General features: G+C 50.3%; 1 protein-coding gene across 4 annotated transcripts in view; it reads left to right on the top strand.

The window, feature by feature from the left end:
* SEMA5B (semaphorin 5B) overlaps window positions 1–15,147 on the top strand; it is a 114,430-nt gene that overhangs the window by 76,248 nt on the left and 23,035 nt on the right. For all 4 annotated transcript variants that reach the window (XM_032335168.1, XM_032335164.1, XM_032335179.1 and 1 more), the window contains exons 2-4: window positions 111–311; window positions 5,554–5,653; window positions 8,711–8,756. In XM_032335168.1, coding sequence (XP_032191059.1) covers window positions 158–311; window positions 5,554–5,653; window positions 8,711–8,756 — 300 coding nt within the window. In that variant the 5' untranslated portion in view covers window positions 111–157. The remainder of the gene's footprint in view (window positions 1–110; window positions 312–5,553; window positions 5,654–8,710; window positions 8,757–15,147) is intronic.

Genomic DNA, 15,147 nt, shown 5'->3' with positions numbered 1-15,147 from the left:
CCGACAAACAAACAGAGCCTGGGGGGACGGCTCACAACCTTGGAGAAAGCGGGAAGAAGTGGGCGCTGCTGAGGAAGCGCGTGGTGAGATTCAGTATATTTGCCTTGCAGATCTTCCCCACCTGCTTCCGGGAGCTAGGACTGCGGAGGGGCCCACCATGGTGTTCCCGGGACCCCTGGCTATTACCCTGTTGCCGCCTAGCCTCACACTGCTGGTGTTCCACCTGTCCAGCTCCCAGGATGTCGCCCCTGAGCCCAGCAGTGAGCCGCAGCTCTGCAGCCTGAGGGAACACCCCACTGTGGCCTTTGCAGGTGAGAACCACTTCCCACTAGTTCCTGTTTCGAGATGCCTGGTTCTAGAAGGACTTAGATCTGGACTCGGCAGGGTCTCCAGCTCTCAGAAGTCCCGGATGTCCCCCCTTGAGGATAGATATAAGAAGGATGGGCAGCCATGGGCTGGAGGGCTCTGCTTTGAGTCTCCAGACTATTTATTTAAGCTTTCATCCATGTTCACCAGGAGGAGGAGGGCCCATTTTTTTGGGATCCCTGTTAGAAGCAGGGGTGTGTGTGCCCTGGTTGGAGTGGGCAAGGGTTCTTTGGCCATCTCAGTTTTAGCTCTTCTGGAAGCATGAGCTCTGTTTCTTAGTTCCCCTGGGAGGTAGAATGAAGATAACTCACTGCTTAGGAAGTGCTGGAGCTCTCTGGAAGCTTCCTGCTGCTCTAAGACAGTTGTAGGGACTCCTGTCTTCGGGGCCCTGGGAACCCGCAGGGACAGGGGGCTTGATGACTAATAACTCCCTTTGTCTGTCAAGGGAGGGCATGAGATGTCCTATTAAAGTGTTTCACAGACTGGGATTTGTGAATCGCTGGACATTTTCTGAGGAGTCTATAAATTCTCAGTAAAAGTTTCTAAAATGAATATACATGTATTCAATGATAATCTAAATCCCAAACAAAACACAAATACCAGAACATTCCGGATGTCCTCCCATAACCTGGTGGCCAGTGTGGGGCTCCCCGGTGGGGCCACGATCACATCGACCCTTCCAGAACCATCACCTGCATGGCAGCTCATGCTGGAATCTGCGGATGGAGCTTGAAGGGGTCCCCAGGTTCATAAGTCTAATAAACAAACACCCACCCTATTTCCACATCACAATGACCCTAACAGGGAGGCAGGGCAAGGATGGTCGATCTCCTTTAACAACTTGGAACACTGAAAAAAGTAAAATAAAAATAAAATAAAATTAAGATGTTAAAAAAAGAAACCGTTTCAATCTTTTCCAACTTAAAAAACAACAACAACAAATGGGAGGGCTGAGGTATAGTGCTTTGGAGAGCTTTGTCTGAGGCAGGACTTAAGGGCGGGCATCCAAGGGCTCTTCCAGCTCCCATGGGGGAATGACCGGAGCTCCTTCACGGCCCCTCGGCAGGAGGATGAGAAGCCGTCCTCTGGGATCCCACACAGCTAGTCAAGGGGGGCAAGACGGAAACTGGAGCGGACAAATAAATGCAAGAGTCTGAGGCTGGCATGGGATTTGGAGGGTGGGACGGGTGGGGAGGTGGCAAAGTGGGGGAGGCTGGGGTGGTTTAGAAGTGCGGGATTCCCAGCTGTGGGCTGGCTCCCGTCTGGGGGAGGAGAATCTGCAGCTGTCTCCTCAGTGCTGTCTTGTTTGAGCTGGGATCCAAGGCTTTGAAGGCTTAAGTGGATTAAAGTAAATTAGCAGTGTCTTTAAGCCTACAAAACACGCGTACACTCTCAGACTTCTGATGGCTCCAGTTCTGGTACCCGTCACGGAAGGGAAGGACCAAGTAGGGGACAGAGAGGGTGGGATTCCGAGGGCTGTCCTCTTGTTGGATGCCCTGTGGCAGCTCCTGATGGACCATTTCCTCTCAGGGGGCCTTGCTGGGGGACATAGTTGGCCTAATTCTGGCGGCAGGGACAATGGAAGGAGAGCATGGGAATTCCTGCCCCCCCCCAACCCCCACCAGGCTGGTCTATACCTGTACTGGAGCCAACTGGGGAGGGAGTGGTAGAAGATGTGTTCCTCAAGTGCCTGGCTTCCTTGTCACCCTTTTTTTTTTTTTTCCTTGACACCATTTTTAATCTGCAGGTGTATATCACTTGAATGAAACTAACTTTCCGCCTACCCTCTTTCTGAATGGAGAAATGAGGCTCCAGCTGACGTAGAGTAACTAAGAAATCCCCTTCCCCCCAGCAAGCAGAGATGGTCCGTCATCTAGACTGACAGCCCAGGAGAGAAGCATCGTGTCTGTTTCTTCCCGCCCACCCCCACCCCCACCCCCCACCCCGCTTCCCCCAACCTTCCTGGCCTGCCCTCCACCCACTCAGTTCTCTACTCTGACGACTTTGTTTTCCATTCACCAAATTTTTTTATTGAGCCTTACTTGACACCAGGGGCAGAGCTGGGTGCTGTGGGACATCAGGGGAGTGAGAGTCCCCTTTGGGTACTCGAATACCTCTTGTTCCTTACAGGTCACTCCCTTTGGTTCCCTAGAGCTATTGGTCCTGGACCAGGACTGGATCTTTCATCTCCTCACATCTTTTAGTACCGCTGAGCACACACAAGGGACTCAACTTGTGTTGGGTGACTGACTGTGTTCTGGGTGATGCCATGTTCCAGAGAAGTTGTCACGCGACCAAGCCCAGTGCCAACCCCCAGCTCCTAGGATCCCCTCAGATGTTACATTTTATTTCTGACTGATCAGTAGGCTTCCAGCCCTGTAGCTGTGAGTTCCCTTCTCCCCTGACACCTGGCTGATCTGTGAATAACCCCTAAATGCCCTAGAGGAACTGCCAGTTGCAGAACCTGACAGGCATTTTTCCATTTCGTAAGGTTAAATTTTCTCCTACGGGTTTCTTTTAAGGGGGGCCCACCTGTGTTTGTCTTTGGCCTACACATCCTTCCTTCTGCCAGAGCATGGAATTTCTAGGAGGCAGGGAGAAGCCAGTATGGAGTTAACACTGACAGTGGTTAATCCACAAAGTGGGTAATTGAATTGACTATAATTAAAATCACAGGCGCGTCATGGAGAATGTCATTTTTCTCTTAAAGTCACCGTCCAAAGCCTTCACTGCACACGGAGCTCAGAACGTGCTTGGTGTTTTAAAGACAGCCTTCCCTCTGGTCCTGTTTGCCTGTTTAATAAGAGGAAGCTGGCTCCCTTCCCGAGACAGCTCCCCCAGGATCATCGTGCTGCACCCGCTGCATCTCTCTCCCCTCGCCTCTTTCCCCTTGCCCTTGTCAGGGGGTCCCTCTGGGGCCGGGGGAGAGGGACAGAAACTGGAAGGGGCTGCCACACTCCACTCCTATCGCTGCCCCTTCCTCCCGTTGCCAGCCACCCCCCTCCTGCTCTGTATTGTCTTCCCCTCCCCGCCCCCCACCCCAGGAAAGGACCTGAGTGGAGACCAGGCTGAGAAGTCCCCAGACAGAGTTCTTCTGGCTTGCTGCACACCAATCACACTACCTCCTCCCCTGTTCAGCTGCTCACACCTGGAAGATCCCCATCGGAGGGGGAGAGGAGAACTGAATGAAGTGTGACCCAGTTGCTACTGTTGGGGAGCATGCAGTCTGATGGGGACAGGCAAGCCCCTCGTATTCCCTCCCTGCACACACAGAAAACAGACTTGAGCACATTTAGAGCAACAAAAACATACAGTGTGAGTAAACCAGACAAGGTAGAGAGAATATGGAACAAAATAAACTCAGGGTGGGGAGATTACAATCCAGGAAGTCTTCCTGGAAGAGGAGGACCCTTGGCTTAGTCTCTAATGTAGTATACTATCTGCCAGGATTTTTGAGAGTGGCCCTGAGGTCTACTAAAAACCCAGCCCACCGGACTCCCAATCTACTCCTTACACCGGTATTGCTCAGATGGCGTTGCAAATTCATGACGATCTTGGCTAACCTGCAGTCACCTGCTGAGGGCTGAGGCAGACCCAAGGGGTTTGCTACATTTTGCTGCAGAGTTTCTTCCTCTTTTTTTTTTTTTTAATCGTGCATATCACAGTTTTCTGAAAAACATCCAGCTCACAAAACCTCGAGTTCTCCAGGGAGCGATTAAGTGTTTGCCTATCGTGCAGAAATGAAGGGCTGCTTTTACTCTGTAGTGGAGGATAATGAGCAATGATTTATTTCCCCTGGATTACACACACACACACACACACACACACACACACACACTCCTCTGGACCTTCTGTGAGCCAGTTGCTAACGCACTGCGGGGAGACAGCACAGGGTCTCACATTTCCCCCCTCATCTTCATCCCCACTGACATAAAAGTTCTCTGCCCCATGGCTTGCTCATTGTTGGCCAGGTCCCTCCCCCCACCCCATGAGGCCAGGGCTGAGGGAAGCTGTTAAGGGACTGTGGACCTGGATAGGAGAAGGGGCTCTCCAGTGGGAGGGTAAGATGGAAGTTGAGCTAGGCACTGTGCCCCAGGCATACCCTCCTCAGACGACTGCCCATCCATCCATAGGGCTGTGAAGTCTCTGCCCAACCCCCAATCCCCTGGTGGGCTTTGGCCTTCCTTGGAGACAGGACTCAAGACTGACCACACATGTCCCTGTTATTCCCACTTCCGTGGAGTCTTGTCCGAAAACTTGATTCTTCGTATACAGAAGGGAGTGAATTACTCATGCATTCACTAGACTCCTTTCAGGCGCTGGGCAGAGCCTACAGATCTAAGAAGCAAGATCCTCCCTACCTCCCAGGGAAAACAACGGGAGTAGACCCCAACAAGATGGGGGTTTTGGTGGCAGTAAAGTAGAGACCTTACTCTGGCTTGGAGGAGCCAGGGAAGGCTTCTCGGAGGAGGTGCAATGGCGATGGGGGTGAATAGGACTGTTCCATTGAGGAAGCACAGAGGGGCAAAGAGAGATCTGCGCAGTGTTCTAGTTTAGTGTGGCTGGGGTGGTTGTTTGATGGGGATGTAAAAGATGAAGCATCATTCTCTCGGTGGGTCACTAAATAGTTAATGTACCTGGCATTCAAACCGGGAAGGAAGACAGTGAGTGCAGAACCCAAAGGCCTTCCCAGGAATTGCAACTTTTCCTTGGGGCAACTGAGAGCTAGTAAAGGGTTCTAAGGAGCTGACTGGCACGAGTGGAAGCCAGGCTAGAGAGGATGCTCTTGGCACCAGTCCAGGCAAGAGACCATAGTAGCTTGGAATGGGAGTGGGGTACGGAGGGCAAGAGGGATGGATTTCTTAGAGGTGGAACAGTCGGGATTTGCGAGTGTTTTTAAGTGCTGGGGAGGGTCTAACGGGAGTCAAGGATAATTATAGTTTTCCCTTTGGATGGCTAGGGGTTAGGGGGAGCCCTTCTCCAAACTAGGGAACACAGCAGGAACAGTGACAACACCCCCACTCCCTGTCCCCCAGCTGGCTGCTCACAGAGGGGGCAGGTGAAACCAAGGTCTCAGTGGTGCCCCTGCTTCATTGCACCCTGACCTCATGCTGACTTTAGCTCTTCCATTCTGGGGGTGGATGCTGGTAGAGCAGTAACCAGAATGGTTGCCTCTCCCTCCACCAGATCTGAAGCCGTGGGTCTTTAACTTCACCTACCCTGGAGCCCGGGATTTCTCCCAGCTTGCCCTGGATCCCTCCAGGAACCAGCTCATCGTGGGAGCCAGGTAAGGGGGTGTAGGAGGGCTGGTGCCACCAGTGGCGGTGTGCTTAGACCTGGGTAGAGGGAATATTATTTGGGATGAGCCCACTATGGGCAGACCCTCTCTTGGGCCCAGGTTCCTTTTCTGTAACTGAATGTCTGTCTCCCACAAAAGGAAGCCTTAGTTGAAGCAAGGTGTGGGGGGAGCAGAGGTGGGAGGTGACCTCTAGAACTCCAGATCTCAGCAAGCCATATTCCTTCATGGTTGGTAGTTACCAAGAGCAGAATACCTGCCGGCCACCTTCTACACCCTGTCCCTACCCTGCTGCCAGGACTGCCCTGTCCATGTCCTCCCTGGGAGCTCCCTGCAGAAAAGGTGCCCAGGAGCCCCCTGCTGGCTGGCCGGCTGCCTGCACCTGGGATGCCGGACTTGGGCCACGGGCGTCTCCTGTGGCTAGCGTCTCCTGTGGCTGGCGTCTCCTGTGAAGCCCTTCACTTCTCTCTGTGCTGCTCATCTTGCTGAACTGTTCCGGCTCCACGGAGGACTTGGGGACGCAGTATGGAGTAGAACAGAAGGACACGGTTCTCACAAAAGCATGGAGCATTGACTCTAGAAGGGCAGGGAGCTTAGAGACGTTCACTCCAGTGGGTCTCAAAGTGTGGTCCCTGGAGGGCAGGAGCAGCAGTCCCTGGGAACTCATTAGAAATGTAAATTCTTGGGCTCCACCCCAAGCCTGCTGAATCCGAAGTTTGGGGCTGGGGGCTCAGCAATGTGTTTTAGGCAGCCCTCCCGGTGAGTTTGATGACTCTCAGGTTTGAACGCCACTAGTCTAATCCAACTGCCCTTGATTTAAACATGAAGAGGCAAGGGGCAGGAGAGGGGGAGGGGAGCTTCCCAAGATCACATGATAAGATGACAAGAGGGTACCACACATGCAGGAGAGCAGCCACAGCATGTAGTAAATGACGCATGTCATAAGTCACCTCATCTTCACCTTTGCCTCAGGCAGGGTGTTCTGTGATTATCCCCATTGTATGGACTGGCACGCTGAGGCTTGGAAGGGTTGGGCCACCCACCTATGTTCATTCGGCTCTTTCTCACCCACTCTAGGGCTTTCCCACTCCGTGAGCCTGCCTGTGCCCTCAGAGACAGGGAAAGTCAGGCCTGGACTTGGTCCCTCGCAGCCCTCACAGCAAATCAAGTGGGTCCTCAGTTTCTTCTCCCCCTTTCTCTAGGTCACTTTCCTTCCTCCTTTTCTTCTGCTAGACATTTCCCCCATTCTTTCTGAGCCCCTGGGTCTCTGGCATTCAGGCTGGGATATTTTTCACTCATGGATACCCTGTCTTATTCCATAAGGGATTCAGGGGCCGGTCAGCCTGCAGAGATCTCTCTCTGTTCTCATCTCCCAGAAGAGCAGACTGCAAGCAACGCTGTGATGAATGATTTTTGATGGGATAATAATTAATAAAGTGATGCAATGCTTCCCCTAATTTTTTAAAGCTGTGAGCAGATGCTGGTGTTCCCTGAGAGCAGAGCCGGAGCCCATCTGTCCTTAGGCCAGGACGGAGGGGGCGGGGAAGCTCTGCAGAGCAGGGGCCAGGGAGGTCCAGCAGAGGTCTGGAGCCAAGGTCACGGGGAAGGCCTGCTCAGCCCCAGCACAGCGAAAAAGTTAAGTGGACGCTGGGCCTGGAGCCACAGCTGGGGAAGAGAAGCCACTAGGCTGAGGTCTCCTTCAGGCCCCCGGATTCCTACAGCAAGGCCTCCCTTCTCCTGCTGGCCCACTCCACAAACTTCTCCTCAATTCTCTTCTCAGTACAGCTGAGGTACGCCAGAAAGTTCTAAAGCAATTATTCCTAAACACTTCAGTAACCAAAAGACGAACGCCCAAAAGAAGACATTAGAAGGAAATAAAGAAAATTCTTAGGGAAAACCAAGACTTTACATCTGCTTGATATTAATAAAGCTTCTTAGCACACATCACACCATTCCCTTGTCTCACAGCACTGTGAAATGAGAAAGGCAGGTGTTTGTTTCTCCATTTCCCAGATGCAGACACTGAGGCTCCCAGAGGGCACCCAGCAGATAGCCGAGCCAGAATTCTCCCTGCCTCTGCCGAGGGGTCTGCTTAGTGAGCCTGCGGTCACTTTTGTGTGGCACGCTGACCAGTGGTCCTGCCGCCCGCCATGTCCATGATGAGTCATAGCTCCAAAGTCCATGCAAAACGATGTCCCCGGTGCCCACCGCTCACTTCTTTTTTGCTCTGTGGAATGTTCTAGTATCTGGATACACCACAGTGTATTGACCCGTTCACCCACTGAAAGGCCTCTTGGTTGCTTCCAAGTGTGGGCAATTGTGAATCAAGGTGTGAAAAACATCCATGTGCAGGCTTTTGTGTGGACACGTTTCCTTATTTAAGGTTTTCGAGCAGCAGGCCGATGGGATGAAAACAGTGTTTGGGGTCAGTGAAGCTATGGTGTGGGTTGGGTGGTGTGGGACAGGAATCGGGAGGGGACGGACGTGGTGATCTGGGCAAGAGGAGACTCGGTGGTCCAGGGAGGTGGCCGTGGGAAGGTCAGATCCAGAGTCCCTGCAGGAGGGACGGCAGGAGATGACGAGGCAGACGGGACTTGGAGGGGCCCAAGGCCCCACATTGGAAGAGAGGGCTGGCCTGTCTGAGGAGCGGAGTGCGTCGGCTGGAAGGAAGGAGATGGCTCATTAGCAGGAGGTCCATGAGGCTCCCAGTTTAACAGAAGTAGGCTCCCTGGCTGGGAAGATGGTGGTGGGGCTGCTCCCTGGGCCTGCCAGCACCACCAGGGGGCAGGAAGTCTGGGTTTTAATCCCAGCTCCTTTGCTTGATCCAACCTGTTTCCTTGTCTATAAATGAAGTTTTCTCTCTCTACTCCCGGGGTTGCTGGAAAGTCAAAAGAGCCAGTGGGGGTGAAGCTATCCCTGGAGTTGGCCTACCATAGGCCCTCCGCACTCTGCACCCAGCCCCGCATGAAACAGGAGCCAAGAAGCTGCTTCCTGGGGACCTATCAGCAGAGCCAGCTTGACTTATGATTTCTGTCTCTGTTTTCACAGGAACTACCTCTTCAGACTCAGCCTTGCCAATGTTTCTCTCCTTCAGGTACTTTTGCCTCCTTTTTCTTCCCTTTCCTTCCCTTCCCTGTGATTTCCCTGGGGTTTGGGAGCTGGGGCTGGGGTAGCAGAGGAAGCAAGATTCAAAATTCAGCCCTTGGGGGCAAAAACAGGAGCCCCATGGGCATGGACTCAAACTGGCTTCCAGGTAACTGGGGGAAGGTAGCTGCAGGTGGGGACATGGCCACATAAACACAGAGACACCCGGGGCTCCTGCATCATGGAGAGGGGCTGCTGCCGCCGGAGAGAAGGAGCACGTGGGTGGGGATGACCAGCTGGCCCTGTTTGCCTGGGAACAAGGGGTCCCAGGATGCAGGAATTATGGTGCGAAATCTGGGACATTATTGGGCAAACTGGAATGGTTGGTCCTTCGTAGTCCTACAGGAAGGTCTGAATTTTGGCCTCGAGAGAAAGGGTGTCCCTGGTTCCTTTCTTAGCTTGGCCTGAGTGATCCCATTCTAACACAGCATTTTCACTGAGCTGTGATTGATTTATTATCTGCTGCCAAGAAGGACTCCCCAAGCATAATTCCCTAAGTGCTCTGGGAGGCATTTTAATGGGACTCCTTGATCCAGAACATTTATCCCAGATTGAGAAACAGATGCCAAACCACCTCTGCAGAGGCAGAACATTCTAGAAAAAAGTCCATCTCTTCCTCAGTGAAGGAAAAGACTCAGTTCTTGTGTCTGGGAGGCTTGAGTGTTTATTTCATCAGAACTGGGGTGGGGGCGGGCAGGGGCTCTAAGACAAGCAGACTCTGACCTCTAGAGCTCACAGTGTAGCCGAGGCAAGATGGTAAGTGCCGCCTCGGACCTTATTATGGAATGGTGATAGGAGGTGGTCAAGTGCTGGGCTGTTTGGTACAGGATTTCACAGCAAAGGGCATTTGGGGAAGGGGCAACTCCTTGGTGAGCTGTTGTGACATTCTGGTCTGGTTTCTTCCAGCTGCGCCTGGGTGTCTACCCACAAGGGCCACATTGCAACTGGTTGCCAGAGGGGCGGGGAAATAGAGCAGGAAAGGTGCAACCATCAGAAGGGAAGGGCCCAGAGGACCTAGGACAAATTGAAAGGAAAATGCCATTCGTGCATTTATGGGTCCATCTATCCTTCAGTCCTTACCTTAAGCAGCCAAGCCGCCCTCCATTCATCCACCAACCCACCCAATAAACATTTATTGAGTACCTACTGAAAGCCGAGTCTGGTCTCAGGCATGGTACTAGGCTTTTGAGATCCAAAGGCTCAGTCACTGGCCTCAAGAATAAGCAGGTGAGATCACAAATGATTCCCTGTCCTGGATGGGGTATCTGTAGCATGGTCCTGGGTCTGGGCTATGGCCTTCCAGTGGCCTGCCAGCTTGGTAAACAAGTGCCCGTCCAGAACTTAGTCACCAGTTGACAGCCACAGAAAATGAAGCCAAGATGCCAAGCCCAGCAGGTCAGGGCCTGGGGAAAGTTGGTGCTGAGGTGGTTTGAAGTGGGTGGAAGGAAGTGGATCCAGGGGCCCTGCCCTGAGCTCAGGCGGTTGGCTTTTTGTTAGGTCCCCAATGTCTGCAAATGAAGGTCTTCTAGGAGCAGTACTAGAGCAGTAAAGCGGTCAAAGAGAGGAGAAACGGATGCACAGAAATAAAAACGATGCAGTAGGAAGCATGCGCGGCGGGGTGAATGCTAGGTTCAACGACGGCCCAGAGGCATGAGGAACCCATCAGGCTCCGCATGGTCTGCAAAGCTTTCTCGGAAAGCTTCCCTTGGGCTGGAGCTTGAAGGATGGGGGTTTGCCAAGCAACTGAGGGGGGTACACAGAGGTGTGAGATAGCATGGGGTGCTGAGGGGCCCAGTGCTCGGGATCATGGGGTGTGCCTGGGAGAGGGGTGGCAAGTGAGGCCTGTGGAAAGAGAGGGGCCACACTGGAGGGTCTTCACTGCTGAGCTGAGGAGTCTATATGTTAATTTGGATGCAGTTGGGCTCACCAAAGTGTTTTAAGCAGAGAAGTGGCATGAGCAGTTTTGGTGTTTAGATCACTTGGCCTGGTGCAGGGAATGGATTAGTGGAAGAGCCAGTTAGGAGGCAACTGCCAGAACCCAAGTGTGTAGTGGGGAAAATGGAACTAAGGCAGTGGAATGGGGATGGAGAGAAGAGAAAGATCTTCAGGGGACAGAAACACACAGGGTCACAACATCAAACGTACCCAGCACAGTCTTCCCCGTGAAGGTGACCCCTGGAGTTGGGGAAGTTAGCAGCCCCGGAGGGCTTAGCCAAAGGCTTAAGCCCCTGTGGTGCCATCTAGGTTTCTAGCTTCCAGAGCTGGGTAGCATAGATCAGGTTGAAATGGAGCTAGCCTGGCTCGTGGCTAGTGGCTAGTGGCTAGCCAGTGGCTAGTGGCTCACCCTTCACTGCCCACTAGAGTCATCAGGAGAGATTTAAAAAACACTGATGCCTGGGTGCCACCCTCAGAAATTCTGACTTGATTGGTCGAGGTACAGCTGGGCACTGGGATTTTTTTAAAAATCGCAGGTGATTCCAGTGTGCAGCCAAATTTAGTATCTTTTCTGTAGGGGCTACCCAGCTGTTTTGGCCTCCCCAGGTGTCCTTGACAGCAGATCCCAGGTCCCACACCTGATCAGATGTTAGGACTCTCTGGCTTGCTGATGAGGCCTGGCATTGGGTTCATCCTTTTCTGTGAGGACCTGGCCTCAGCCCTAGGAAGAGATCTTACGCTGGCCCCATAGGCACACTGGGGGCTCACACTAGGGGCAGGGCTCAGCTTCAGTGGTGGCAAATCAGCCACAGGTGCACCAGGAATTGGTTTTACCACCTTACCAGGGGGTCTCTTTGGGGCCTGATCTCAGGAGTCCAGAGTGGATTCCCCATGACAGAACTCAGGAGAAGAATAAATACTTTTCATGCCCACATCCACCCCCATAGTGAGTACCTTCTGGCCACAAAGTGGAGAGAGGGAGAGAAGTTGGAGTGAGCTGCGTAGCATTCCCTGGAGAGGCTGGGGGGGAACCCCAGCCTCCAGTCCCCTCGTCTGTCATCTGGCCTGGTGAACAAGCCCTGACTTTTGACCACAGAAGCCTGACCTCAACAAGTGCCCTTCCATTGCCCTCTCTGGGGCTTTGGGTCCCTGCTTATAAGCTTTCAGTCTGCAGCATTTGCTATCCAAAGTGGAGCAGACCACTGCCCACAGTAGAGAGGAAGGGCCCAGCAACCCCCCTCCTGCCCGGCTTCCTCTACTCCCCATATGTCCCGGGAGTCCCCATGGCTCTACCTCTCCTTGTAGCCAAATGATCACCCCACTGGCCCCAAGGTAGGATTTAACCAAACTTAAAGCTCCATGCTTTATTGATAGTTTAAATAATTAAAGAAAATCTAATCACGAACAGTTTATGCAAACCAGCGTCCATTAAAAGGACTTCTAAGTACCCGACCCCTATTAAACAATTTATGTAAATGACTATTTCTTCAGGAAAATCGAAATGCTGAGCGTGCTAAAGGGAGGGGAGATGCGTGAAGCAGCACAGAAGGCGTGTGTGCGCGTGCAGGCGTGTTTGTGTGTGTGTGCGTGTGCGCACGTGTGTGTGTGTGTGTGTGTGTGTACTCATGCTTTTGGACAGGAAGGGGAAGTCAAATCGCCTCATCTGTGGAGGTTATTTATTAGTGTAACTTAAAGTGGTTTGGGGAAAGAAAAGGTGACCAGTGGTCCACAGTGACAGGGGCTACAGTGTGATGAGCTAACTTGGATTTGTCAATTTTCTGCCCTTTGCTGGAGGGGTTCCAGGGGATGAGTTGACTGGCGGCCTAATTGCAATGGATTTATGACCTTGGGCTGCCAGATGTCTCGAAAGTGCAGAAACGCGGTCTGTTCTGCACATACGTGTCAGCACGCATATGGGGCTTTGTTCGGCCTTGGCAGTGAAGCTGATTCTGAGCTCTCTTCTAGTTATCGCTACATTCTCCAGCCTCATCTGGCAGCGATCAAGTTCTTTGAAATCTAACCTCTGCTGAATAGTGGACTTAATGCTCAGAGGATATTTTAATGTTGAGCCATTGTCACTGGTGTCCAAGGGAGGTGCTGAGTCTCTGCAAAGAGTTCTCCAGTTCCTGACCAACTTGTCCGTTCTCTCCCATAGCAAAAAACCATGTAGTTACCAGAGATTAACATACTGGAATTTCTGGGACGGTCCTAGTTTAAAGCTTTATGCATGGCACATTGCTTGATCATACATATCTATCTCCACATCTTCACTAAAACCCACTAAAAGGACAGTGAGGAATTTTTAATTGTTCGGATCCACGATGACAGAGAGATGTCAATGGAGAAGAGATTAAACATATTTCAGGGAGATGGGACATGGATGGACAGTCATAACTGAGTCAGCAGAGCAGAACAGTTTACAGAAGAAAATATGGCACAGAAGTAAGCTGAACCCCCTGCACCCGAAGGGCTCAGAAATTGGGTTGCTAGGTATTGTGGAATGTGAGGATGACGTATAACGATAAGACGGGGAACTAGTTGAAATTGTCTAAATTGAGACGTTAGAATCCAGGGTTCCTATCCCATCCCACATAGCAGTCCCATCATCCATTTTACCCCTCCCCCAACAAAGGGAGACTAAGACCCTTTCTCTAAAGAGCTAACTGGTGAGTCTCCAAAATTTAAGACTCCAAGAAGGCTAAAGGACACTAATGGGGTATGCAGCTAAAACAGTGTTTCTCTCCTTTCTCTCTTTGTGCAATTATTTATTGAAGAAACTTGGTCATTTACCCTATAGAGTTCTCCACAGTCTGGATTTTGCTGATTGCCATGCAAGTGGTACATTGTAACACGTTCCTCTATTCTCTGTATCATCTGTAAATTGATTGCTAGATCTAAAGACTTCATTCAGTTTAGATCGTTGCAAGATTGCTTACTTTGTAGATATTATTGTGTGCTTTTTTAGGACACACAGAGTATTCTGTTTTTATCAATGTTAGCAGCCATTGATGATTGTTTCCCAGATCCATTAATTCTGCAGATGTTATAGTATATGAGCTGGATTCTACAAAGAAAAACTTTTCATCTCCTATTTGGTTACTCAACCATAGAGTCCTATAGGAAGCGCAGGATAAAATTTGATATTCTTTATTTACCACTTTTCAAAGAATATGCTAGTGTCTGTCAATGATCAATCTGTCAATGATGATCAGTTAATTTTATTCTTTTCTTCTAATTATTACAAACTCAAAATGGCTTTAAACATTATTGAAGTGTTTCAGTCCATTGGAGTTATCTTTCATGACTATCCCTTCTCTGCAAGTAGGGTGCCTCTTCATTTTAGTTCCTGGGTCTTCTGACATCATGACCCTGGTTGCCTTTGGTTGCATCCTTGCTGTTTGATGTGAGGAGATGTTCCAAACTTGCCTTGTTGTACATTTCCTAACCCCAGACCTGGAATCAGCCATTACTCTAAGAGGCCAGTTCCTTTCAGTGGGAAATAGCTAGTGGATTTATTTTTAAATATTAAAAAATAGCCCCAAATCACCAGACCTATCAGGAAAGCCTCTAAAGGGAAGGAGAAAGACCAAAACAAACAAACAAATAGAATTAAGAAAGCTGTAAGAAAACAGGGACAATAATAAAAATATAAGAAAACATTTTTTAAAAGGAATTAGAAAAAATGAATTGAATCTTCTGAGATATAAAAATGTTTTGTAAAAAAAAATGTTTTGTAAAACAATAAATAAAAATATGGAAATTTAAAATGAGATTGGGGAAATAAAAGTTGAATCAAAGCAATAAAAGAGGAGGTTGAAGAAAAATCTCCCACAAATTAGAACAACAACAACAAAAATAAGTAATGAAGAACAGGAGAGAAATAACAGAAAATTAGAGGATCAACGAACAAAGGCCAACAGTTGACTGCATTAATGAACTACAAAAAAGGGAACCAAGGAAAAGGTGAGGAAGAAATTAAAGATGAAATTGCATAAGAATATCTGCCAATGTGGAGGACCAGTCTTCACATTGAAAGGGCTGAATGAGTCCCCAAAAGGGACATGCACTAAAGCACGTCAGTGTGAAATTTAGGATATTGTTATGAAAGAGAAGACCCAAAAACCTAGAGTCTAAAGAAAAAGAAAATGGTCACTACAAAAGTTGGGGAGTAAGAATTACATCAAACTTTGGGGCGCGTGGGTGGTTCAGTTGGTTAAGCATCTGATTATTGATTTTGGCTCAAGTCATGATCTCAGGGTCGTGAGATCCACACCCACTTCTGACTCTGTGCTGAGCATGGAGCCTACTCAAGATTGTCTCCCTCCCTCTCTGTCCCCATCTCCTCAAAAAAAAAAAAAAAAAAAAGAATTACATCAGACTTCTCATAGCAACACTGGAATCTAAAA

This window comes from Mustela erminea, chromosome 1 (genome assembly GCF_009829155.1).
Source record: "Mustela erminea isolate mMusErm1 chromosome 1, mMusErm1.Pri, whole genome shotgun sequence".
Lineage (NCBI taxonomy): Eukaryota > Metazoa > Chordata > Mammalia > Carnivora > Mustelidae > Mustela > Mustela erminea.
Note: the sequence above shows the minus strand (reverse complement) of the source record. Positions and strands in the feature narration are given on the sequence as shown.